We start from the raw sequence: 25,861 nt of genomic DNA, 5'->3' as shown, positions 1-25,861 counted from the left end.
CACAGCCTGCATGCTGAGAGATACCCGAGTCATAGAAATCTTACACCGCTCTTCGGGTAGAGAGCGCCCTGGAAATGTTCCGTAGGTGCTGTCCCAAAGCAACCGTGATTATACCACATAATCCAGGGTTAGATGGACATTGAACTGAGGCGGATTCAGGATTCCTGATCTGGAATCACAGCTTTGGGCTGGAACCAGCCAGAAGGTTCAGACAGGTGCAGGTGGAACAGTGGCTCTGGCCCCTGCCAGCTTGGTGACCAAGCAAGAACAATAGGAGATGCATAAACAGATGTTCATAAACAGATTTCCTGCTACTTAGTCTTGAACTAATCCCCTCTTATCCCCTGCCCAAGATGTAGGGTTACTTTTTCCCCCTTTCCCTTTTCTCATAACAACGACGGCTCAGATTTTAGCCTTGACTGGGGTTCTGCCTTCCACACCTCGCAATGCCCTCGCTGCGTGGAAGCTCCTGGGCAAGGGCACGTACGTGGATCTTCCCAAACCTGACACTGGAATCTCTAGTTACAGGACTGCTGTTGTCTTACCTCATAAATCGAATACTCCTGTCACAGGATCTACTGACTACAATGTCATGTGAACTGCACAGCGTGGTTCAAATAAAAAAATTGCTCAATATTTTGGCCAATTGTATGAGGAAACAGCATGTCTGTTGGCCTGTAGGAATGAAGACATCAGCATAAATTAAGTAGGCTTGTAGTACTGTGCAGTCGACCTGGGGCAAGGAGGAAGTAGAGAACTGCAGTAACAACTTGCAAGAGTTGATGATTCAGATGAAAAAAACCCACAACAGCAGGAAAAACATAACCAATTTGGAACTGATTGTCTGGTCACTCCGGGATGCCACAGACCTCCTTTGTCTCTGGTGTGTCTAATAGAGATATCTCTATGTCTCAGTCTCGCATTGCCTGCTTGGGGAAATTGTAGTGCACAATGCTATGCTGGTGCTGCTATCAAAACTGGAGCAAAAAACCCCCTGAGACTGACTGGCAATTTCAACCAAACCTAAAAGACAGTTGGAGGGCTTGGGGATATTATGTTGACATGAGTTTGGGGAAAACAGGCAACAAGGTAGAGAGGGAGATTCAAATTTGCTAGTCCCTTAAGGGAAAGACAGCAACAGGAACTCATCTTTATTGCGGTATACTGAAGAATTCAGAGACGAGAAAAACGTTACGAGTCTTTCTACCACAAGACAAGCTTTGATCAGCGCTTGTACTCCATCAGGCACAAAATGTTTTGAGTGTGAGACAAAGCTACGGGAAACTTGCCCTTGTAAGTTCCACTACTCACGAGCATATTTGATCACAATAGGAAATGTATCTCTTTTCATTCTTAAACAGGCTGCATTAAGTTTATTGATTTTTTTTTTTTTTAATTCCCCCCCCCCACCCTGGAGAGCACAGCTGTTATATTTCAGTCCAAAAAAGCAAACAGACTGATAAGTGGTTAAAATAACCTGAAAACATGAGAAGACTGCTGCTATCTTAACTTCCAGGCTCCCTATGTCTTCTACCAATGTCAACAAAACTAAGGACTCAGACTGGTGGTTTTTAACCTTCTGAGAAGTGATCGAGGGCACGCAGCTCTGGGATACCTTTGAACATTATCCGTATTCGTGGCACCTACAAAGGTAAATCCTGGACTAAGGATGCTGGTGTGTGTGCATGTGTGAAGGAAGGGATAGCGGTGTGAAGGAGGGGGAGAAGGTCTTTGCCCTCCTAAGAGGCTTCTCTCGGGACCTATTTTTTCTCACATTCTGTAAATCAGTATCAAATCAGTTGAAGACAATAGCTACTATCCTTCAGCTGACTAGAGCAGTGTTTCTGTACCTTAACACCCAGGAAAGTCCTTTTGCTTATGCAGATCCAGGCACAACCAATCTGTGGTTGTTGGAGTATGATGAAAGCTGGTATGAATCTACACCAGTTTTTTTGTATTCTGAAATGGTGATGGGGACATGGTGGGGGGGAACCAACTTGGTCCACAGTTAGGGAGACAAGTCAGGAATTACCTGATTACAGGAATACTGCTGAGCTAAATATGTCCTTCCCACCCAGCCATGAACTGCACTTTAAGTAGGACAGCCCCTCGGTTTTCCAGCTGCTGTTAGATCACAGTGGTAGACAGCAGTACTGATTTCTTGCCTAAAAAAGTTGGTGCTATATTAGTGCTGAATGCTGGCCACAGCCTGAGAGGTTTCTAACAGCGAAAATCCTGTTGCAAATGTGATAATACCAATGAATTTTGACTTGTCAAACCCATCCCAGGGCAAGGCGAGGCAAGCTCAGACCTTCCTGCCACATGAGCAGCCGCTGTCCTTTGCAGAGAAGCGTGATCCACCGTGTCAAGTGAAACCTGAAGCAGCCGAAAAGAAGTGGTGATGTGTAGGAACCCGAGGCAGCTGCCGTACAGTAAAATCAGTTCATATCAAGAGACTACCTGCGATCACTTTACAGTGGAGAAAAGTAAGTGACTCTGTCCCCCAGCCACCAAATCTAGAAACCCCCAAACTCTGTCATTATGAAAAAAGGAAGCTTGATTCATACTTCACAATTGTACTTCCCTACTTTTCATGTCTGAAGGACCTTTCACTTTCTTTCAGCTTATTTTGTTCATCCCAAATAGCTACAAAAGTTAGCATAATCCTCTGAAAATCAAGAGGAAAAGTTGAGCAACCGACATGCACAGGGCACCATCAACACAAGTTAGAGACAGGGCTGATAACAAGGCCACAGTGGGCCTTGTGCTTCATGTCCCAGACCTGTTGGTCGCGTACGCTCTGTGTGCCAGAGCCGGCCACCCCAGCACCTCCAAGGTCAGCGCTGGCATTACCTCTGTCTGCCTCGCTGCGTGGCCGCTGGCAAGCCACCCGCCTCGCAATCGCCGTAAGCCAGCATACGCACGCTGCCGCAGGAAAGCAATATCGCTACCACCCCCCAACACCTCCCTGTTACTGCAGCTGCCGTAACTGTTTTGCAGCCACATAGTGAAATAGGCTGGGGGATGGAGGACTGAAACTAATGCTATAGTTTCCACCTGCTTGTCAGAATTAATTCTAGCCTCAACCACTTGCCACTTGCTTCATGTGTACTTGTCGTGTGGTGGGACTGGTGGAATGGGACCGAAAGGAGACAGACCTCTTCTTCCAGCAGCACTGCGGGTTGGTGCTGGTTAAACAGATTGGGGACTCCTGGTGTGCGTGCCCTGGAAAGTTTAGGTGTCAGCAGAATTATGAAATGCTAATAACGGAGTTTGATGCCTCTTACGCTAGCTGCCTTTGCTACGCAGGCAGGTAACTGACTTTTAATGCCTTCTAGGTGAGCCGTTTTTAGTTGGCGGACATCCTGGCAGAGCAGCGGGTGTACAGCCCCCTTGTCTCGCAAGTCCGCTGGCCTGCTCCGTGAGAGATTCATTGCCGTTCTGAACTCATCAAAGGCCTTGACAAAAAGCTCATCTCTTCTCACGCTGTGTCCTGCTATGAGAAATGCTGCCCACTCATTTCAGAAACTAGCAGAGTATTACTACTTTTATTTTTTTTTTCCTCAAAAAGAGAGAGGGGGGGAATCTGCATTTACATAAACTGCTTCCCTGTGGTATTCGAGGAACCCATTTCAACAACTTTAATATTCATGACAACAGCTGTTTTTAAATACTGCCTACGTTTTTGGTAATCCGAACATCTGCTGGGAGGTTGAAGCTGACTGAAAGCCAGAACCTCAGCTGGCGCAGTAATCCAGCTCGCCTACGCTGAAAAACATGCAAGAGGTGCAGAAGGAACTTGAACCGATTGTAACGGTGGAGTTCGGCATTTTGCTTTTAGGTCAAATACTTTTCATCATTTTTTTTCAGTAGGTGATTGTTTCCTGGGTAGTCTCGCGTGTTTTGAGCACATTTTCACGAACGGAGGCACAAACTGGCCTCTAAGCCAGGTTTTGAGATGTTTGCTGACTTCCGGGCCCGGCGCTCTCCCCGCCAAAACCTCGGCTGGGGGAAATGGAGGGAGACGAGGCAGGCGGCGCCAGGAGAAGCGGGGAGCCGCCGGCTCCTGCCCGCTGCCCCCCTCAGCGCTCCCTCTCCCGCCTCCGTTCCGTCGGGGCCCGCTGGCGGCGGAGGCGCGCGAAGCCGCGCCCAGCCCGCGGCTTCCCCTTCCTCCCCTTCGTTGCTTTCGCTTTCCAACCGGCGCTGCGGCCGTGGGTCGGGCGGCAGCTGGGGGCCCGGGCAGGCCCGGCCCGCTGCATGCCCCGGGCGCGCCGCGCCTCGGGAGGCCGCTGAGGCGCCGCAGAGCCCCGCGCCCCGGACCATGCGCCTGGTGAGTGGGGCCCGCGCGGCCGGCCCGGCTCCCCGCCGGTGATCCGCCCGGGGGGGCCTCGCCCCGGGCCGGCGGCGCGGTGCCGCCGCTGTGCCGGGCGGGGAGCGGGCCCGGGCCCAGGCCCAGGCCCCTGCCCGGCCCCGCGGGCGGGCTCGCTCCTCAGGAATCCCCTGTGCGAGATGGCGATGCTTTCGAGAGGCTGAGCGTCGTGAAAGCAAGCTGTGAAGTGGAAACCCGTTCTTGTCTTGCCTAAAGGTTTTTGCCGTTGTGCTGGTCGTGCAGCTGGATCGCGTGGACGCCTTGGACTGCGGGCTGGGGGAATATCCCATAGGTGCCGAGTGCTGCCCGATGTGTGCTGCTGGTAGGTAACCAGGGACTGCTCGCTCGCCACGTCAGCTGCGTAGGAAGGCTCCCTCCCTCCCTCCCTCAGCGGGGCAGCAGGTCGTGGGGGTGACCCGCCTTCTCCGCTGTAGCCGGCTGCGCCCGCTGCACCCTGACAAGAGTCTCGCAACGCAACAGTTGTGAGCGTCACGCCAGAATGTCCTCTTCCCGCCTGCGCTCACGCCCCGCTAACAGCCGCCCAAGGCCTTGTCCCTTTCTTCGGAGCCTCCAGAGCGGAGGCAGTGATCGCCGGTCTCTCTGCTGTGGTAGCTGGTAATTTCACAGTTCCCAAGGACTTTCATTTTGGGTCCCGGTTTCTGTTTTAGGATTACCTGTGCAGTTGCTACCGAGGAGATTTCTGAGGTCCTTGTAGGTTATTTATAGTAGTTACAGGTGGTTTAACACCGGTGTCAGTCGCTGGCCAGGTAAGCTTTGCTAACGGAGCCACTTCTTTGGGGGGCTTGTTTCTGGTTTTTAGGACTTCGGGTTTTCAAGCATTGCACTGCCAGTTCCAGCACGACATGCATACCTTGTGTTGAGGATACATATACAGATCATCCCAATGGTTTAGAACACTGCAGGAAGTGTAAACTGTGTGATAAAGGTAAGGAGGATGCTGAAGAACCAGTTTAAATGGATTTTTCTTGCCTTTCTTGGATACATTCTCCTCTTCTCCTTTCTTGCCTCATTCGTTTGATTAATTGGTTAGAGTATGAAGAACAGTGTGCAGACCTCAGAATGCTATCTGCTGGGTGACAGAAGGGAAAAACTGGCATAGATCTTCAGCTGGCACCAGTGGAAGTTTCATCTGCAGCCTCTCTCTTAATATTTAAAGGCTCCTTTAGATTGCAGCATGGTGTCTAAAGAGCTGTCTTGGAATACTTGGAATTTTAGGCCTGAAAGAGCTCCTGGTGGAGCTGTCCTGCTCCAGTCACCAATCACCTTATTTGCCATGTGCCTTAGCATAGTTTCCGGGAGGATCTGCTCCATGATCTTCCCAGGCACAGAGGTGAGACTGACTGGCCTGTAGTTCCCCGGGTCTTCCTTTTTTCCCTTTTTAAAAATGGGGGTTTTGTTTCCCCTTTTCCGGTCAGTGGGAACTTCACCACGACTGCCACGACTTTGCAAATATGATGGATAGTGGCTTAGCTCCTTCATCCGCCAGTTCCCACAGGACCTGCGGATGCATCTCATCGGGTCCCATGGACTTGTGCACCTTCAGGTTCCTTAGATGGTCTTGAACCTGATCTTCTACAGCGGGCGGTTCTTCATTCTCCCAGTCCCTGCCTTTGCCTTCTGTGACTTGGGCAGTGTGGCTTGAGCACTTGCCAGTGAAGACTGAGGCAAAAAAGTTGTTGAGTACCTCAGTCTTCTCCATATCCTGCGTAACCAGGTCTCCCGTTTTCTTCTGGAGAGGGCCCACATTTTCCCTAGTCTTCCTTGTATCACCTTTATTGTAGAAGCGTTTCTTATTGCCGTTGATGTCTCTGGCCAGATTTAATTCTGTCAGGGCTTTAGCTTTCCTAAGATGATCCCTGGCTGCTCAGACAATTTCTCTCTATTCCTCCCAGGCTACCTGTCCTTGCTTCCACCCTCTGTAGGCTTCCTTTTTGTGTCTTGAGTGTGTCCAGGAGCTCCTCGTTCATCCATGCAGGCCTCCTGGTGTTTTTGCCTGACTTCCTCTTTGTTGGGATGCATTGCTCCTGAGCTTGGAGGAGGTGATCCTTGAATATTAACCAGCTTTCTTGAGCCCCTCTTTCTTCCAGGACTTTATTTCATGGTACACTACCAAACAGATCCCTGAAGAGGCCAAAGTCTGCTCTCCTGAAGTCCAGGGTAGTGAGCTTGCTGTGCGCCCTCCTCGGTGCCCTAAGGATCTTGAACTCCACCATTTCATGACCACTACAGCCAAGGCTGTCTTTGAGCTTCACATTCCCCACCAGCCCCTCCTTGTTGGTGAGAACAAGGTCCGCATAGCACCCCTCCTTGTTGGCTCCTCTATCACTTGGAGAAGGAAGTTATCATTGATGCATTCCAGGAACCTCCTGGATTGCTTATGCCTTGCCATGTTGTCCCTCCAACAGATATCGGGCTGGTTGAAGTCCCCCATGAGGACCAGGGCTTGTGAACATGGGGCTTGCTCCTATCTGTCTATGGAGGGCCTCATCCGCTCAGTCTTCCCACTCAGGTGGCCTGTAGCAGACCCCCACTGTAATGTCACCTGTCCCTGCCCTCCCTTTAATCCTGACCCATAAGCTCTCGGTTGGCTCGTCATCCATCCCCAGGTGGAGCTCCATGCACTCCAGCTGGTCACTGCCATAGAGGGCAACACCCCCTCCTCGTCTTCCCTGCCTGTCCTTCCTAAAGAGCCTGTATCCTTCCGTTCCAATGCTCCAGTCATAGGAGCCATCCCACCACATCTCCGTGATGCCAATATATTCATAGCCCTGTAGGTGTGCGCATGTCTGTTAACTCCTCTTGTTTATTCCCCATGCTACGTGCGTTGGCATAGAGGCATTTAAGTTGGGCCCCCAATGAAGCTGACTTACTGACTGGAGCGGCTGGAATTCCTTTGTGCTGCTCTTCAGGTGCTCTCCCGCTGACCCGTGATCCTTCTCCAGGCTCTGGGCCTGGCACTGGCATCAAACTGGTAGGAGTGGGATGGATTGAGGTTCCCCTCCCCCTGCAACTTTAGTTTAAAGCCCCTCTTCACCAGCTTGGCAAGCCTATGACCAAAGATGCTCTTCCCCTTCTCTGACAGATGGACCCCATCAGCCCCCAGTAGACCGGGGGTCATCTTCACTAATCCTGTTAGTTCTGGTGCTCTTCACCCGTGCATCAAGGCAAGGCTAAATGTTCACTTTTGCTTTTGTATCTGTTGATTGTACCTGTGTCAATACTGTGGCTGTGCATGTACGTTTCTCTTAGGAGCCAACCTAGTGCCAGAAGAAGCATGTACCTATACGAAGAACACTGTGTGTGGCTGTCTGCCTGGGTATTTCTGCAGTTATTTTGGGACTGAAGGCTGTGAACTTTGTCAACGCTATACTGTCTGCTTTCCTGGCAGTATGGTAAAGGAAAGGGGTAAGCCAAATTAGCATCAATAACACCAAAAGCAAAACTTTCTTGTGGGGAATGCTTTGCAGTTTGATTTTGAGGAGGATGGCTGTCAGTTCATCCAGAAAAAAATCAGTGGAGGATCAATGTGAATGGATAGGACCAGCGCATACTAGGTATGGTGTATACTGGTCCACTGTACTGACTGTAATTGTCAAAGCACCAGTGCACAGCTGAAAGCTTGCAGGATCCACGTAAGTCCTAGATGCTGAGGTAGTTGATGTGGCCAAGCACGCTTTTTTTCCTGTCTGCAAAGACAGAAGTATGTGAGCTTTTGTCTGTAGAGAATAGTCTCTGCAGTAATCACTTGGTCATTTACAAAGACCATGCTGAACTGAAGCTCTCCTTAACCATAGGCGCAGATAGAAATCCTGTTGTCTTCTCCCTTATAGGCACAAAGACCACTGACAATGTGTGTGAACCCTGTCCTCCTGGAACCTCCTCAACAGCCAACATGTCCTACAGTTGTACACCGTCGTCCAGGTAAGCAACTCTTACTCTTTATGGGCATGGGACTATTCTCTTTAGCTGTTGGGTCTGCGTTTTGCTGTTGTCCCGGTTTTGGCTGGGATAGGGTTAAATTTCTTCCTAGTGCTGTGTTTTGGATTTAGTACACACTGACGTTTTCAGTTGTTGCTAAGTGCCCTCCTAGTCCAAGGACAGCTCCCGTGCCTACTGACTGAGCTAGGTACACAAGATGGGAGGGAACATAATCAGGGCAGCCAGCCCAGCTGGCCAATGGGGTATTCCATGCCATGTGACGTCATGCTCAGTATATGAAGGGTAGGCGTGATCCAGGAAGTACCAATCGCTACTTGGTTATCGGTCAGCGCGGGTGGTGAGCAATTGCATTGTGCATCACTCATTTTGTATATTCTATCATTATTTATTATTATTATTTTCCCTTTTCTGTTCTATGAAACTGTCTTTATCTCAACCCATGAGTTTTTCTCACTCTTACCCTTCCGATTCTCTCCCCGTCCCACTGGGGGGGCGGGGGGAGTGAGTGAGCGGCTGCGTGGTATTTGGCTGCCTGCTGGGTTAAACCACGACAGCTGTCTTCGAAACAGCACTTTCCTGCTTCCAGTAAGGCACTGAGTGTGGAATCCTGTTCCTATGTCCCACTCTTTCTGGGGAACCACCTAACTTCTCTCTTTATAAACTCATTAACATGACAGATTTGGCCCTCAGCCTCTCGTCCTAACTTGTCACTGCACAGGAGGCTCTCAGACAGCTCTAAGAGAGCTGGATCTGGACCCATGAAGAGCAGTGCGCTCCTCTGGGTACCTGGGTTTCAGCTGACACATCCCTTAGCTATAGTAGAACAGGTCAGAGTTTGCTTCTGAGGAGAGTCAATTTGCATTTACAAGCATTAAACCAAAGAGGTAAAAGTCAGCTCCTTCTTGGATTAGCCACCCAGTCAGAAAGACCTTTGTGAATGCCCCTGGATGTGGAGGTGTGATGTTAAAAACAGTAGAGCAGTTCCACTGCAAGGTCTGCTGACAGGTTCTAAACCCACAATTATTTCTTTTCTCACATCAGACTTAAGGAGAATGACTTGGTACAAGGAGAGGACGGGAATCCTTCCTCAGATTCCTCTGTTACAGCAATTGTTGGTTCTGGTGTTGGAATAAACGTGCTCGTTATTGCAGCTGGCCTTATATATATCTGGCAAAGGAGGAAGAGGAAAAATTATGTGCCACGTAAGTATGAATAGCATGTGTATAAAGGGTAGTCTTGTAATAGTATTCTGAAGAGTGGTCATCGCTTCCCTAGATGTTGAGCTGAAACCTTAACAGCCAATTAGAGGTGAACTGCAAGGAAATTTCTACACTTCTGTGTGCCACAGTTAATCTGTTGTAATGATGCCTCCCTTAGGGGGTGTGCCTATGCAGGCTCACCGCTGAACCACTCCTACATACATATAAAGACAAGATAACATGACTAGAAAAATGCATTAGTACAAAGTTCACCTTACTGCATTTTAATGGGACTGTTTAATTTTCTTTGCAGCGGTGCAGGAGTCAGGGGTGAGTCTCTCTCTCTCTTTTCTCTTTTTTTTTGCTTTTTTTTTGGTAATATGTTGAAATCTGAAGTAGGTTTTTTGTTTAGTGTTCGTATGTGCTATGTGTGTGATGGGCTGAGTGGGTACTGGAGCAGCTTGTGGATATTGGGAGCGTCTGCGAGTTCCAGAATCCTCAAGACTATGCAGTATAAACTCATTTTATGTGATTCTCATTAGGAGGCTTGGGATCTAGTCCCAAGGCCATTGTTATCTTCTGACATTGTCTAAGAATTAATATTTAAGGGGATTTAGGAGATGGACTTCCACTAAAAATACAAGTCTGTCTTACGTAATTGTGCTTGTTTATCTCTCCATCCTACAGTATTATGTGTCCTCTAAAAGTTCCTGTTAGTGATTTGCAAGATCTGGTATCTGTGTAGACAGTGATGTGTTTCATAGGAAAAACATTGAATGGACTGTATAATTTGCACTTCTGATTTGAGAGGGGACCTATAGTGACTCTTGCTCTTAAGGAAAAAACAAAAGTCCAGCTGTTGGTAGTGAAAATAGCAGGCACTTGCTAATAAAAGCTGACTCTTCATACTCTCTATTTTCCTTTGACATGTTTTAAAGAGTGGACAGCAAGATCAGGCTTTGATATTAACCGTGGAGAATGGGGATCAAACAACTGTTCCTGTGCAGGAAACCAGTGCTGATCCTGAAGAAACCAGGGCTGAATAGCCATTTTTGAACTATTGTAGACAATGGAGATGGTAAAACAAACAAACAAACAAACAAGAAACCAAACAAACCACCAACAAAAAACCAACCACCAAAAAAAACCCCAAACCACCCCAACAAAAAAAGCAGCACCTTTTTTGCAAGTATTCATGGAGAAAAAGACAGCTTGAAAATGAAAAGGAGGATCTGCAAAGGAGCTAAGGAAAGAGCCAAGTGGCATCTTCTGAAGCACTGAAGTTTGAAATAGCTGAGTGATCAAGGCATTGGTCAGTATCGTCAGAGGTTGTAAAGCTCTTTCCTTCTACATCCTCGCTTTATGGAGCAGTGGCCTGTGTGGTATGCCTGGAGTTTCTTTCTTACTTACCAACACTTGGACAGTTATCACTTGCTATGCATGTAATTATTCCACAAGATGTTTGTTAGTGGAAGAAAATAGCTTTTTTTCATTTTAAAGATTCCACATAACTAATACATAACACATTTTCCATATGCATTTTGTACAACTTTTTCCTTTTTAGAAGTAAAGAAAATAGTGATGGGAAAAGGAATCTTGCAGAGCAAGAAACATGTAGCTTTTAGTAACGTCATGAATGACATAAACACAATTACTGTCTTTTGCTCGTCACCTCTGCTCTAATCTGTGATCGTGTGTTACAAGTAGGAAAGTTAAAGTCCTACGTGAATGTTATGTCTAGAAATAAAGTTCTTACTAATGAAAACACATTCTCTCTGTAAAAGAACTTTCCTGTTACCTGGAGAAGTGAAAACACCGAGTTGCTTGGCTGCTGGCATTATCTTGAGGAAAAGCGTTCTTAAAGAGCATCATGGTGGACGCAGATTTTTGAGGAAGGACTTGGTGAGGATAGTAATGCTTTATTTATCAGCTCAGACTGAGGTGAAGAATTGTATATAAAATGAGATGTAGAAGAAGATGGAGAGAGGCATGGAGAAGACACATGATGGGTGCAGTGGGATGCCTGGGAGGAGGTACTGGGGCTGACGGAATGAGCAGGTACCGAGATGTACTGTGAAGGCATCAGAGTGTCAAGGTGAGGAGCTTGCGTTGCACAGGGTGCAGAGGGAACTGTTAGTGGAATTGGAGAGAGGCTGACATGGGAGATGTCTTTGCATTTCCATTTTGAATGACTCTAAGGAAGAGCAGAGGAGTGGAAGGGAGACGGGAGAACAGCTTGCAGTAATTGACGCAGGTTGCCTATGGTTTTGCTGCATTAATGCAGTCCCTCTGAATTCGTGTTCACCTAGGCCATGGATCTAGAGACCACTGCTCTTTGACCAACAAACTCGCACACCTCTCCCCCACATGACTATGAGGAATGGAAGAAAATGGGAAATGGTTGTCTTTTTGCTTAGGGAAAATATGATAGACAACTTCTTTTTTTTTTTTTTTTTTTAAACTATGTTGGTTTGTTCACCAGTTAGTTCTGTATTTTTTTTACAAAATAAGGTGACATTTCAGAAACTCAACATTACGTTTTATAAGAGTGGCTAGAGGTAGCTATGCAAAAGTACAGCTCTGTTGTAAAATCAAGCTGCAAGCAACAGAAAGTTAAAGGGTTTGGAGAATGCTTTAAAATTCCTTTTAAAATTTCTGCTGTGTACATGCAGATCTGTCCATGAAGAAATACCTTCTGTTAAAGTTCTAAGAATAAAAATGCTGTTGTGATTTTTAGTGGTTTTTTTAAGTCCTAATGAAAGTCATGTTTATGAAAACTTTTACATTGCAGTAAACACAGAAGGGCAAACTGTCTACAATTTCTTTTACTCCTAGCTATTTTTATATAAAAAAGGATGCCCACGGTATTTACAAACCCAATGTCAAAGTTCTGAAAGTATCTGAAACTAAAGGAGATACAGCCTTCGTTGGTTCTTGTGTGTCTGCTAAGAGTCGCACAAAAAACTTAATGAGCCCTGACTTTACTGCATTTTTAGAATCAGTTTTACTTTCGGTAGTCAAATACGTGACAAGTCAGTAAGGCAGTTCTAACATCATTCTGAAAATACCGGTGGCACCCGGCAAATGCATTACTATTTTTTGTGTTTGCCAGTTTTGTGGCTGGTCTGGTATGGCTTACTGAGTGTGTCGCCACGAACAGTAAAAATACGCATTGGGCAAACGCATTTTTTTTTTTCCCCTGACCTTTTTTCTCTAGATTAGTTCTTTGGTAGCTGGTTAATGTTTCATGGGGTTGGATGTTTTCCAACATTTGGCTGACCGTAGAATTTGCTAATTGTTAACCACTGCTTGTTCCTCTGCAATCCTTGTGTATGAAGGGTTACTTCCATTGGTTAGTAAAAAGCTTTCTTGAGCAAAGTTTCAAGATAAAACCCCAAATGGAGAGTTCAGAGAACAGTGACAAGGAAACTTCAGCCTTCTCTGTGCTACATGCCAACCATGGGGTAAGTTCTGGCTTTTTCTTATGTTCTGATGACTTAATCTTATTGTTGAAGGCCTCCTTGGGTAGTGGTAGCATCCTGCTTTTGCACCTGCACTAGTGATACGTGTGGCTTTGAACAGACTTCAGATCTTACAACTTTGCAACTCAGTACTACTTCCAGCTTACGGGTAGCAGGTGTTACTCATACCTTGCTGGCTGATATCTACATTGTTTTCTTCCAAAAATGCGAATTGTGGAATTCCGTACCTGGCAGTAACATTTCTGACAGGGTGCCTGGCTTTTTGGCGGCCATAGAGCTTGCTCTCAACATGGTGGTATTCAAGTTTGAAGATTTCATTGCTGTTCATCTCTGCATAATCCAGAGCTGTTGATTCTCACCTTGGGTTAACCAGAGTTCATAAGGCACTTTGTAAACCTCAGTGGACAGGCGCTAGACACGTGTAAACCGTTCATAGGTGCTGCAAGTGTGCTGACAGGCTGCTGCTGGACCATGGGCTGTCTGGTTGCCTTACACTCTGTGTGATTTTTAAATTGCTATATTGGCATACTCTGGATCTTAAGTCAGTCAGTATTACTTTTTTACTGAGATGAAAATTAAACTTTTAATTAAACAACTGTGAAAGCAGATGAAGATCTTAAAAAGGGAGAGGAGTTAAATATTACTGTTGTTCAGTGTTGTCGTTTGGAGGAGGGCTTTATTGTAGTGTTTAGGCAGCAATTGCTCCAAAGATGTTTTTGCAAAGATGTATCTGTCCTCCAGCCCTATAATTATTAGATGATCAGAAGCTAGAGATGCACATCTAAAACAGCAGAGAAACTTTGCTGTTTCATTACTCCTGAGACCGGAGAGGCAAGACTCGTAGGAAGAGGTAACCTACGATTAGAATTCTGGGCCAACACCACAAAGAACATTTCCTGTTGACTTGAGAAACCAAGTTTGTCCTGCTAACCATTGCAAAGACCCTTTAAAAGATACTGACAGGCAGTTGGGCCTGGGTAGGAGCTCTTGGTTTCTGTGACTTCAGTTGCAGTTGGAAGAAGACGCTGTAGATAAGCTGGGAGTTTTGCAGTGTCAGGTAAAGAGACGGGATGCAGCATCAGACTAGGATCAGCAATCTACCAGCTTAAAAAAAAAAAAAACCAACCACTTTTTTGGGTGCCTGGCATAGCAGCAGTGTGTTTAATGTCTACAGCAAGTGTGTGTTTGATGGAGTCTGAAAAAACTTGCTAATGTTTAGATGTGTCTTTCGGTCTGTTTTAGAAGTTGGAGCCTGATTTGTCACCAGGTGGCAGCATGGGAGAAGGAAAGACTTCATTTCCTCTCATTCTGGAAAACATCTCAATCTTTCTTCTTTTCCTAAATACGTAATAAAGCTTCTCTGATGCTTATTGCCTATGAGTCTAAAATGGAATCAGATCTGCAGCAAAACACCTTTGGGTACAGAATTCTCCATTAGGCTAAAGTATTTTCTGTGGGATCTGCTAATTTCTGTCCGGTTACATGTATTTGTCCACTATCTTAGTTATTGATTAGGGTGCTCTGTTGTGGTTGGGGCTGAGGGGTGTTAGCGGGGCTAGAATGGAGGCTGTTCACCAGAGTCTCTGACTGAGACATACAAACATACGTTATACATAACTTAGGCTGGAAGCAACTGTAAATGACAAAAGAAGTACTGTGTGTGTATCAGTCTTGCTGTCTGACAGATTGCATTGGTTTGGGTAGGGCAGTGGAGAATACTTCATGTCTGAAAGCTCTGCAGACTATGAATATGCATCTTGTTCCTTCCTGGAGTGCATAAGCCCTGTTTCAGTAGTGAAAACGCTGGATTCTTGGGAATTCCTTTAAAAAATATTACAGACCTTGTTTTGGGGACAAACAGTTTCATTCTCACCTAACACTAAATACATTATTTACTTGTGCAGGTGGAGAAAAAGATGGTCTTGTGCAGGGCTCCCCAGGTGACTTTGTTCCTTTGAAAATAACTGAAAAGTCACCACAACTGCTGAAGAAAGCATGAAACCTCAGGTGGGGGCAGGTGTTGCTTGTAGCTGAAATTGCTGTCCTGATTTGAAATGGGGAAACCAGTTGTAGCTTAAACTTCACCTGATCATGGGGTAAATGATAATCAGTGTCTTAGGAGCACAGCACATGGTCTCTCTACTACCAACACTGGCTCTCAAACACAGAAGGCTTGTAAAGCTGCGTCCTGTCACTACCGCTGGTGTTGACAAGCTGAGTATGCAGCTGCTGCCACCAGCAACATGCAACATAAGGGTCAGCTGCCAGACAGTCCGGCAGAACGGCTGGACGGTAGGATGACTGATTGTACCACGCAATACTAACAAGCTGTGCTGGAAAATTTTACTTGACAGACTGAAGGTTTTTGAAGCTCCATCTGATCAGGACCTGGATCTTCCTGGAAAGGTATTATAATTTCTGCGCTGAACTTTGAACTGGCAGATGTGTTAAACTTGGATGGAAAAGAAGCTTACAGATGGCACAGGTGTCAGACGGAAACCTAATGCCATGTGGTGAACTAAGTGCACAGTAACAGACCCTGCTTAACAAGCCACGTTCTTAATTTGAAAGTCCTCTGCGTTTACCTCTGTAGATGTTCACTCACTGATAGGTTAAGGTCAGTGAACCTCCGCTGCTGCCCCCGTCCTCAACTTGAATTGTTTCTCACTTGTGGTAGCACATCTCCTCTTCTGTGACCCTTGTGCCTGGAAAAGTAACATGGTGGTCAGTAGGGAGTGTCATTTCCTAGCTGTTTTGAGCCTCTCTCCTATCTCCTTGTTTCATCGAGGTCATTGGTAGCCAGTGTGATGCAGGGGGCTCTAACTGGAGCGGGGAGGTGTGAGTGCAGTAGGGGTAAAACAGAAGGACGTGTGTGGGACTGTAAAGGGAGGTTGCAGCTTATGCACTTGGGTTGTGCTGGCACAGGCACAAAGCGACAGATGGAAAGAGTCTTCTGCAGGTGGGAGGCGTAATAAACTTACGTGAAAAAATAAAGTAACTTCCATGTGCTGTAATAATAATTTGGAATAAAACCTCCCAGGCACATTTTAATTATCCCTTTAGCACTTGCATGTGCCAGAACTTCTAATGGCACATCTCCAGAGCTTAATGATTTTGCAGAGTAATTAAATTGTCAGCCCTGTGAACCTCCTCCACCTGACCTCTGCACGGTTGTGTGCTTTTCCCTTGCTTGGCATATATAGATGTTGTCACTTTCCTGAGTTCCCTCACGGTAGGCAGCGACTGCCTAGCAATCTAGTATCAGACAGTTTCATAGTCTTTCTGCTAAGACTTAAGTGAACAAAGACAAAAGAATGCAATTCTCAAGGCCAGAACTGTCCTATGAATATGGTAACAAAAACCAGTAACTTGCACTTTTAGAGAAGGATTATATGCAAACTAGCCCCAGGACCATTTCCGTTATCTGTAGAGTGCATGCTAAGTTAATATTACTGTAATATTTGTAGTATACTTGTAGCTGTTATAGTCCAATTAAAACAGTTAATAGCACTGTATTACTGGTCGCAACTTCGGTTGACTCTTCTTCTGCAATCTCATGCTTTTGTTCTTGTGCGTAACTCGGTGACCTGTCTCATAAGCAAGGGACCTTTCCAGCATGTTGGGAAGGTACTGGGCTATGTACCCTGCTCCCCAACCATAACAGCTTCTGTATTTCCTACAGTGCAGTGAAGAGGTCTACATCTGATAACAAAAAACAGAGGCATGAAGTACCTACGCAAGAGTGAAGCTGGCAAGGACTGTCTTTGTTCTGTTACTCCCTTTTTGCGGTAAACGTGCCTTTTTGCATTAATAGTCTTGTATGATAGCTGGACCGCTGCAAATATGAGTAAGTGTTGTATGTAAAAGATACTGTGCCTGATTCTATCCTTGAATTTGTGATATTGTTCATATTGGCAATCAATAGTTTGTGTTATTTCTTTTTTTTCCCTTCATATATTGTCTCTTGGATTTTACATTAAAAAGTTCCTCCTCAAATTTGCTGCTTTTTTCTGATATTCTGCTGCCAAAAGATGTAGGCGACCTAATTTTTCTGTCCCTAAAGAAGAATTCCAATTGTAGTTTATCCTGAGGTACTGGCGACTTAATAGACAAATTAAACTGTTGAACAGTGTAGTACTTAAAATGTCACACTCTTCTTAATAACCCTAGAATAAAAACATTTTCACGATGGCAGGCAAACTACCTGAACTTGTTATGAAATCTGTGATTGTCAGGCTAATCTAGACCTAACTGTTGGGGTGAACAGTTCTGAGCGGAAGCTGGCAAAAGGAATTGTAGGTTCACAGCATAGCAGGACTCCCCTGAGGAGTCCGAGGGTAACTCCTTTTTCTCAGAACAAGCTGGGAAAATGGGTGTCTATTACTATGATATGTAGGGGGGCAGATATTAAAGGCATCTCAGGGCAGGACACTTTTCTTGGAGAGTCTGTTGCGCTGTAAACACCTGGCTTTTAAAGGCATGTGAGGACAGAAGAGAGAAAGGCACTTTGGCCAGCGCAGCTTACTGGAAGTGCCACATGAAAATACCAGCTATACAAGGGAAAAAGTTTTTATTACCTGACTATGAAATTTAGCTTTACAGTATGCATGCAATCTGGCATGGAAAATCTGAGTGAGTGAAGATGGACAAAATGCAGTTAAATACAGTTTATTTTGCCTGCCACCATATACAAATAATGAAATAACAAAAGCTGATTTATCAGAGCACTTGACTGTCTTGTAACCAGTCATTTAATGTTAAAACAAATTAAAATCCTTCCAACAGGAAACAGTAGTCAAATGATCTTCCTATGAACACCAGCTTTAGATGTGATGAGAGAGGTGAACCTCACTTAATGGCCAGAACAAAGCTTGGACAGCATGTCATAGTAAGGAGGGTTGTAGATCATGTCAGTTTTTGTACAGATAAAAAGCAATTTAGAAGAATAAAGTCCCTAGCCTATTACATGTATAATCCAATCCAGGAGCAAATACAAACCTAGTCTGTATGACAGTCAGTTTTAACAAGGCATGGGACATGAGCATTTGGTTAAGTCAAGAGCAAAAACTCTGTAAAGTGAATAAAAACTGGAATGGAACATAATTAGGCTTGTGTTCAACATCCAGTTGCAAACATCTTAAAGCACTGTTGTTATGCAGAAATTAGGCTTCATAATTCTCACCAGATCCCGGATATATTGGCCTCTTACCTCTCTAATGATGGTAGGCAGAAAATAATATAATTGGCATGAAGCCTTTTAGGACATCAGAATCTCACCAATCTGCTGCTACATCTGTAACTACATGGTTCTAGTCCTCGATGGAGCCAAAAGCTCATGGTTGGTCGTAGTTTGAGTTGAACCTTGATTAATGTCTAAATTAGTTACTGTCCATCTGTGTTTTACAGAGTCTGTGTTATCTCCTAACTAGCTTTAACTTGTAACCTCTTTGTTAATCTTTAAGTTCCATGGATGATTTACTGTGATATTATATGAAATAGCTTCTGTTGTGTTTTAGTAGCATTATTAAGTCTGACTTCAAAAGGTTTTGGTGTTCAGTATCTGAAGGAACTGGAACTTAACCAAAACAGACAAGCATTAAGTGTGGTGACACTACTGTGAATTTGGGGGGTTTTGTATTCTAAACTCATCCAGCTCTGAGGTAAAGTACCAGGAACACACAGTACCTTATCCGAGTATCTAACAGGAAATAAATGTCTCATTATGTGTCTCAGCAGAACCAAAAGTTTTAACATCTGAAGCACTTCAAACTGTATGGAGGTGTGAGCAGGACACATACGTGCCGGGTTCTGTACTTCAGGTTTCCTTTAAGAGCTTTTCAGTCACTTAAAGAGGAGCTTAATCCTAGTGTAGAATATTGTAACTTTTTTTTTGAAAGGGCTCTCAGAGCTTGTTAGTGCACTCTCCCATTCACCATTTTTTTGTTGTTTTTTTTTTAGTGTGGGTCAATCCTAAGGTTTTCAGGCACTTATATATGTGAAACCAACAACTCCCATCTGAAAAAATATCCTTTCCTCCCACTTAATCTGCCTTGAATCAGGATCTTTGTTAGAATTAATGTGGTCAAGTGCAGTTCTCCTCAGGTAATAGACTTAGCTGAAATAAACACAAAACCAAAATGTAATTCAGGTTGCATTCCCTTGAAGACGTCTGTATGTATAGTCATCTGAGGTGCAGCATAGAAAATAATTAGATGTGAAACACTTTTTCTATTACTATTAATTGCATTGAAAGCCCAATTCTATGCTTTGTGTAATATTTGTTTGCAGTAGGCAACTCTACTGGTGGGTGCTGAACAGTCTGTTCTTAGTCTTTTGAAGAGAGATTAAATAAACAAACTTGCAACTAAACCCTCTTACTACTTATTCTCCCTTCTGTACTTAACTCTCAGACTTTGAAGGGCATAGAAGAGTGGGTAATCCCTGAGGTAGCACTGATTCTCTGAGAAAGTTATCTTCCAAGATTACTTTTAAGATAGAAATAAAATGTAATTAAACTGTATATTCTCAGCTGCAGTAAAAGCAGCAATTTATCTGTAGACTGATTTCACTTTAGCGGGTCAAATTAATGCAAAAATCAGGAAGGTTTAATTCAGTGATTTAGCCAGCTCTTACTGTCACGTGGCCAGAATAATTCAGTGGGCCATCTCTTATTGCAAAGCTGCTTCTGTTAAGTGATTTTCATTTCCTTCCCTGTTGTTTAGATAATCAAACCTTTTGCTAGTGCTGCGCTAACGAAATCTGTGAAGCAAACAAGTAGTGGGATTTGGCACTTCGTAAGCTAAGCACTAGTAGTTACTATCTTGCTTTCCAGTGATTTCTGTGCTAGAAAGAAAAGCATTTGCTGAAAGAGTATTTAAAATTCACTATTAAGTGTTGGCAGTTTAAAATATTATCATTATATTAGAATGCTTACTGAGGAAAGTCACCCAAAACTCTCTATAGTAAAATGCTTGCTGAATTGGCTACTGTGTTTTTTTTTTTTTTTTAATTAAAAATTACACTTGAAAATGTAACAAGTATTAAATACTGAAAAATAGCCTATGGCAAAATGAAAAGGCACAGGATTAAAAACAGCTTAATTGTTTCCACGGATACATGTTCGCTATTTGGCAAGAAGTATTTTACACACTTTCTACAAGAATAAGCATCATTTTAAATATATCTCTGAAGGGAGGGACCCTGTAATTTTAACCATAACAACAGAATTTGTACTTCTAAAAATGTGGTCTTTCTATTTAGTAATACCTCACTTTAAGGTCACATTACAATTGTTCTTTGGAGCAGAGGAACTCAAGTGCAGTAGGAAAGTGCAGCTTTGCATTAAGTTAGCAGCTGACTGGCATGTTAACATACAGCTCACTTCGTAACACATCAAGACAAAGCAGCAATCAAAGTGCAAGTATAGAGACAGCACGAGAGTTTAAACTAGCTCTAACCTGAATTTGGGAAGAATGCACCAGAAACTGAATCAGAACACTGAAAAACAGTTCAGTGAAACATCTCAAACAGGTTTGCTGAGTCTCAGAAGATGCAGTTGTAAGACATATTAAAATTATTGTTCCTTTCTGAAAAATAGATATATAGTTGTTTGTTGGTTTTCTTTTTTTATTTAAGAATTAGTCTTTGTAACCCTGATGCGGTATCTTAATAACAGTCAGGATGTCACTTGAAACAGTCATTTCTGTTCTGGAGCGTACTGTGGCTTTCAGCACAGCCCACCAGTCACTGAGATACCCGTGTACTTCCCAGTGGAACTGTAAGAGCTTGAGTGCTGGAGTTTCCTCGATTCTCACTACAGTAGGTGCACCATGAGCCTTGGCTGTGACTGAATGGGAGAACATCAGGCACGTCATTGGCAAGAACCATTTGTTGTGTCACCAGAGCATGCGTCATTCTCGCCAGTCGTCTTTTTGGTTACCACACTCTGCATTTCTCTGCGGGATGCATGGCTGTGCCTTTTTTACAGTGGAACACCTCTGAGAATGCTTCAAAGTTCTGCAAAGATCCCATCACCCTAAACAAAGAGAAGGAACTTATTGACATGGGTATACTGCATGGAGGTTGTTGCTTGGAACACAGAAAGCCATGTCCATAAAGTGATTTAGAGTCTCATAACTCAAGTAGTCTCAGAATATGGGATACTTTATGCAAGAAAAATATAGCTAATATGACTGATGAAATGCTAGAACAGAGCACACAGTACGTGGGTTCTGGTCCGTTCTCTATAGATTGGCAATTTTACCAAGCCAAGTAAAGGAATGTACTCTTCAGCAGTGTCCTACAAGCTATGGGAGAAATTCTGAAAGGTAGGCTAGATTTATCTTGTCTGTTAGAATATAGCTGCTAGCAACGAGCCACTCTCTCCTTTTGCACCGTATTGGTGCAATGGGTTGAACCCAGTGAGTTATCAATTAGTAAATCAGTTCGTAAAACCCACCTGTATTTCAGAGGGCTGTGAACATCTGTCTTTATTGACTGGCTAGCATATTCTGGTCTGTAGGAACCACACCACACCTAGACAAGGAGGATTAATCATTAGTGGGTCAGTATTAAAGGGAATTCAGTTTGGGGACCTTCTCACTGTTTTTCAAAGTTTTTCCTAAGAGCCATCCCAATTTGTTACAATATAGTTGGAGAATGTTTTATAGAGGAGGCAGAATAGATACAATTATTTACTAGTTAGTTTTTGTTTTGTCAAGTTCTTGGATCAAGATCTGATGCTTTGGGATAGGTATCACCAGATATCTTGATTTCACCCATTGTTTCCTCAAACAGATGAGCTGAAGACCGAGAGTCTGAGGCACTACACTAAGTGTGTTGGCCTATTGTCAAATATTTGACCTACTGTTAAAAATTTGTTACTCTAAGAGTGTAAATCTATGGGAGGTCCTCATCCAGGCTGAAGGGTGAAATTCAACTCGGCAAACTTACTGTTTCTACATTGTAATAAAGTGGTATAGAGGAAAATAAGTGGAATCTGTGGTAACATCTGTGATCTGAACATGTATTCCTATTTTAGGGCTGCTGGCTTGGTATGTCTCAGGCATTCACTTTTCTCCAACACGTTAAAAAATGGATGAAACCCTGTCTGTATCAAAAGCAAAAAGCGTTTTCCCATAAATGTTAGTGGAACCAATATTGACACGAAACAGCAAGCTCTTGAAAGTTGTTGTCCCCTGTAAGTTGTTGTCCGAGATGCCTTTTTGTTGGTAGATGCCCTGTTTCTCTGTATCCTCACTCCAGCAGGTTTCAGTAGTGCCCTCAGAAAAGTTACCGAACACTCTTTTCCTCTAATCACTAAACAATCTTTTTCACATCTGTCTCGAGAACCTTTTGATGAGCGCAGTCCATGATGAATCGCTGTCCCAAGTAGAGCTTGGGACTGATTTTCTCTCTAACCTTTAGGATCACCTAATTTATACTTTCATGCAGCATGTAGTGGCTGCATCCAAGTCTTCTCACCTGGGCAAAGTTGAGGAAGAAAAGCTGTTTGTGGGACAGATTCAATCCAGGCAACTTTGGCTCCTTCCCTTCCCGTTCCAGCCATTTTAAGTAGGCCTAGAAATGATCATAGATTCAATTCAGAGAAGCAGCAGGATGGCCTATTCAGGCATGATGGGTATTTTGAATGTTATTTTGGGGTGAGAGATTTTAGTCACGATGTATATGAACCCAACATGTCTTCCCTTCTGTATTTTTGTAGGTTTTATCTAATACAAATAGAAATTTTATGAAAAAGCTGTCATTGTAAGTATTCTGTTGACTTTTCTAGTGAAAAAATGAAAAACAAAGTTAGTTTGCATTCAGCTTCTTAACTACAGTAATCTCTGAACTGAAAACTGTTATAAAACAGGTAAAAATACCAAACTCTTATAAGGAAGTGGAGTTTTAGAGTAGTAATTATTGTTGGCCAGTTGACCTTCACTGCAAGAACCTATGCGTGTTCTTCACGGAGTCACTTGGAGATCTATTCTGTTTCTTCAGCAGGGTGGCACACACCGTTTTAGCGAAAGGTATGCCGCTGCCCCGATGGACCATTAGCCTGCTGTTGTGTCTCAGCAAGCAAGTGTGACAAAGTGTGACTGTTAATATCATGTTTAAGTATAGCTGGTGATACATATTAAATCAATAACGCTACGGAGACTGAATGCCCATGACTGCAGTTTGAAGTAAAATCGTCAGCTTTCACATGCCTTTTTCTATAGGAATTTGTATCTGGAAATAAAGTGTTAAGTCTTCTCCACAGTTCTATGGTGATGATTTTTATCTCTTCAGGTAGCTGCTCATAAAATAGCAGATAATAACCTTGCTCAATGTTAAATCCATTACCTGTTACTGTTACACATTAATTGGCCAATTTTCTTTTTTTAGGTATATTGACATGACGGAGACAAGTTAATGTGTCCTCATGCTGGGTAATTTCAAACGTTCTATTACCTTATCCTCTTAGTTGCTGAGATAGTCCCAAAGCACACAAAACATAAAAGGTAGAGCTGAGGGTAAAAATACATTCAGCACCACAGAACATCAGAGGATTCTATATGCAGGCAGTTTATGTCATACCACGCTACTCTTCCACATTTGTAATACCTTTTAGAACAAAGTACGTACCCACTTTAATGAAGTAATTAATTTTAATGGTATCCCTCAGAGTCAGAATCGTCAGTTTAGATTTCTGAAAATTCAGGATGTCCTTCTATAAACAGTCTTAACTGTTGCCATATTCAAAACACCAGAGGTAAAAAGTTTTACTGTGACATCTGTTAGGATTATTCGTAGAAAAGAACATTCCATGCTCACACCTGAGCTCCATACGGAAAGCGCCTTTGTGCTGATGAATACCGTGTTCCTATTCATAACGATGGTTAGTAAACCGGAGCGTTAAAGATACTGGACTTCCCGAGTCTGGAAGCTGCCTTCTCCTGGTAGAGCAGGAGAACTAAGGCGATATGCAGTAGTGTTTGTAACAGATGAAACCATGCTGAACAACACAGCTTTTCAACCACTGCATGGAGGTAGTGCTCTGAAATATCAGTTGCATTTCTCTTGTTTTAAAAATAACTAAGTGGTTGAAACAACCTTTTACCTTGGAAAGAGGCAGGCAGTTCTGAGATTATCAGTCCTTGCATTTTTATTCTGCTTTCTAGCCACATGAAAACTAAATAGCAGCAAGGTAGAAGGGACTTCTTTGTGTTATTTTCCTAAAGCTTATAAAATACATAAGAAAGCAACAAAAGGAGCTAGGCTTTTAGAGGCAGGTCTTTTGGTAAATATGACCTGTATCCCTCCTGGGGTATTTCCATCTATTCTTTTCATGTCCTACCTGACGTGTCACTTTTGAGATCAAAGATGAAAAGCATGAGAGAACTAAACTTGGAAAAAACAGTTGCTCGGCTTCATAATATCACCAAACTGTGTTGCGAAGAAATTAGTGCTCTGTTGCCACGTGACAAGCTGTTTGAAGTTGTAGCTGCCATTTTCAGAATTAAGGGCTTTAGAAAATGGAGGGTATTTTATCTTTTTCCTAGCTAATACTGTGCCTATTTATGAACATTGCCCTTGTTTACCTGAGACAGAAGTATGCAGCATCAAGCACTGTAGTACATCGAAGTACAGCTAGGAGAAGTAGGTGGTCTTCTCCTGCGTGCAAGAATGCCAGCAATCCTACACTGATTGGATCTATGGGGACATAAGCTTCTAGATGTATAATTGAGGCTTTAAGTTTTTGAATATGGTAATAACATGTTAATTGTCAAATTTTTTATGACAGAATAGGTAACCCCATTGCTGAATCCCAGGGGTAAAGTTAACTCACGGTATATTAGAAAGTTACCTTATAAGCCTGTCGGACTCCTCCATTATCTGCAATATTTTCTCCTAACGTGCTTATTCCACTGACCTGTTAAAAAATAATCATTCATTTACTCTATAGTCAGTAATATTAGCAACCCTAAGAACCACAGGCTGAAGCACAGTCGTGCATCACAGATAGACAGTCATGTCTCGACCAGAAGCAGTGACTTTGTGCTGGGGCAAAGAAAGGAGAGAATGAAAATAAAAAATTAATAGGGTAAATAAAAAGCTGTAGATTAGAATAGAGACAATATATACGAATATAACATGAAAATAATATGGGCTGTTGGGCTATGCTAGCAGGACTGGCAAAATACAGTGGCAAACACCAGATTTCCTTCCCCTTTGCAAAAAACACCTCATAGGGCCTGGCAGCAAAAGAACACGTGGGCACAGCTCATCATTAACGCAATTGCACACAGATATTCCTGGTTTTCTAGGCTACACTAGCATGCCTAATCTACAAGAAACAACCCTTGTATCTTATTTCCAGATATTATCCTGTAGTATGTGGGGTTTTATGCTTATCGTCTGCAGAGTTTCTCCATTTACATTCATGGTTTTTCTGTACAAAAAGCCAGTGGTGTGGAAATGGTTGTGTTTACGTACATTTTGTCCTCCAGCCAGCTCCCATGTGTAGTTCCCATACTGATAAACCATGCAACGAGACTGCTCCTTGAAATGCATAGCTGAGAAATTGCTCCACCAGTCAAACATATTTCCATCTTTATCAAAATTTCTACCTGTATGTAAATCCAAGAAAAAGGAAAAGTTTTGAGTGAGAGTATGTTAGAGCAACCGTTCTTCCAGTGTAGCACCTGTTTCTTTTTAATGTTAGAGCTGCACTTCCTCCCCTCTTTCCTCCTTTGGTTTAGATGGTCTGCGCTACAGAGATTTATCAGAAATGTTTTTGGCACAGTTGATTCTCCTTTGGCACGAGGGAATGAACAAGATCAATTGCGGTCCTTTCATCTCTA

General features: G+C 43.6%; 2 protein-coding genes across 12 annotated transcripts in view; one reads left to right on the top strand and one right to left on the bottom strand.

Annotated features, from left to right (window-relative positions):
• The first annotated feature begins 3,728 nt into the window (after positions 1 to 3,728).
• On the top strand, positions 3,729 to 15,986 carry TNFRSF14 (TNF receptor superfamily member 14). 11 transcript variants are annotated; one of them, XR_012677018.1, is made up of 9 exons: positions 3,729 to 3,816; positions 4,586 to 4,691; positions 5,190 to 5,315; positions 7,640 to 7,795; positions 8,221 to 8,311; positions 9,371 to 9,531; positions 9,842 to 9,858; positions 10,467 to 12,992; positions 14,915 to 15,986. XR_012677018.1 is itself a non-coding variant. In XM_075172211.1 (8 exons), the coding sequence occupies exons 1-8, from the start codon at positions 3,778 to 3,780 to the stop codon at positions 10,547 to 10,549; spliced, it is 669 nt and encodes a 222-aa protein (XP_075028312.1). In that variant the 5' UTR covers positions 3,729 to 3,777; the 3' UTR covers positions 10,550 to 15,986. The 11 variants fall into 11 exon arrangements, 7 of the variants coding, with proteins under 7 accessions (XP_075028312.1, XP_075028305.1, XP_075028311.1 ...); XR_012677017.1 differs by having other exon boundaries at positions 14,253 to 15,986; XR_012677015.1 differs by having other exon boundaries at positions 10,467 to 14,429.
• A 1,676-nt stretch (positions 15,987 to 17,662) lies between these two features.
• The window catches only part of MMEL1 (membrane metalloendopeptidase like 1), a 32,896-nt gene continuing 24,697 nt past the window's right edge, over positions 17,663 to 25,861 (bottom strand). Inside the window, exons 19-23 of the mRNA XM_075172203.1 lie at positions 25,494 to 25,627; positions 24,865 to 24,930; positions 22,494 to 22,589; positions 21,469 to 21,545; positions 17,663 to 21,045 (exon numbers count right to left, since the gene is read on the bottom strand). Of these exons, the coding sequence (XP_075028304.1) occupies positions 20,946 to 21,045; positions 21,469 to 21,545; positions 22,494 to 22,589; positions 24,865 to 24,930; positions 25,494 to 25,627 (473 nt within the window). The 3' untranslated portion in view covers positions 17,663 to 20,945. The remainder of the gene's footprint in view (positions 21,046 to 21,468; positions 21,546 to 22,493; positions 22,590 to 24,864; positions 24,931 to 25,493; positions 25,628 to 25,861) is intronic.

This window comes from Calonectris borealis, chromosome 23 (genome assembly GCF_964195595.1).
Source record: "Calonectris borealis chromosome 23, bCalBor7.hap1.2, whole genome shotgun sequence".
NCBI classification, from domain to species: Eukaryota; Metazoa; Chordata; class Aves; order Procellariiformes; family Procellariidae; genus Calonectris; species Calonectris borealis.
Note: the sequence above shows the minus strand (reverse complement) of the source record. Positions and strands in the feature narration are given on the sequence as shown.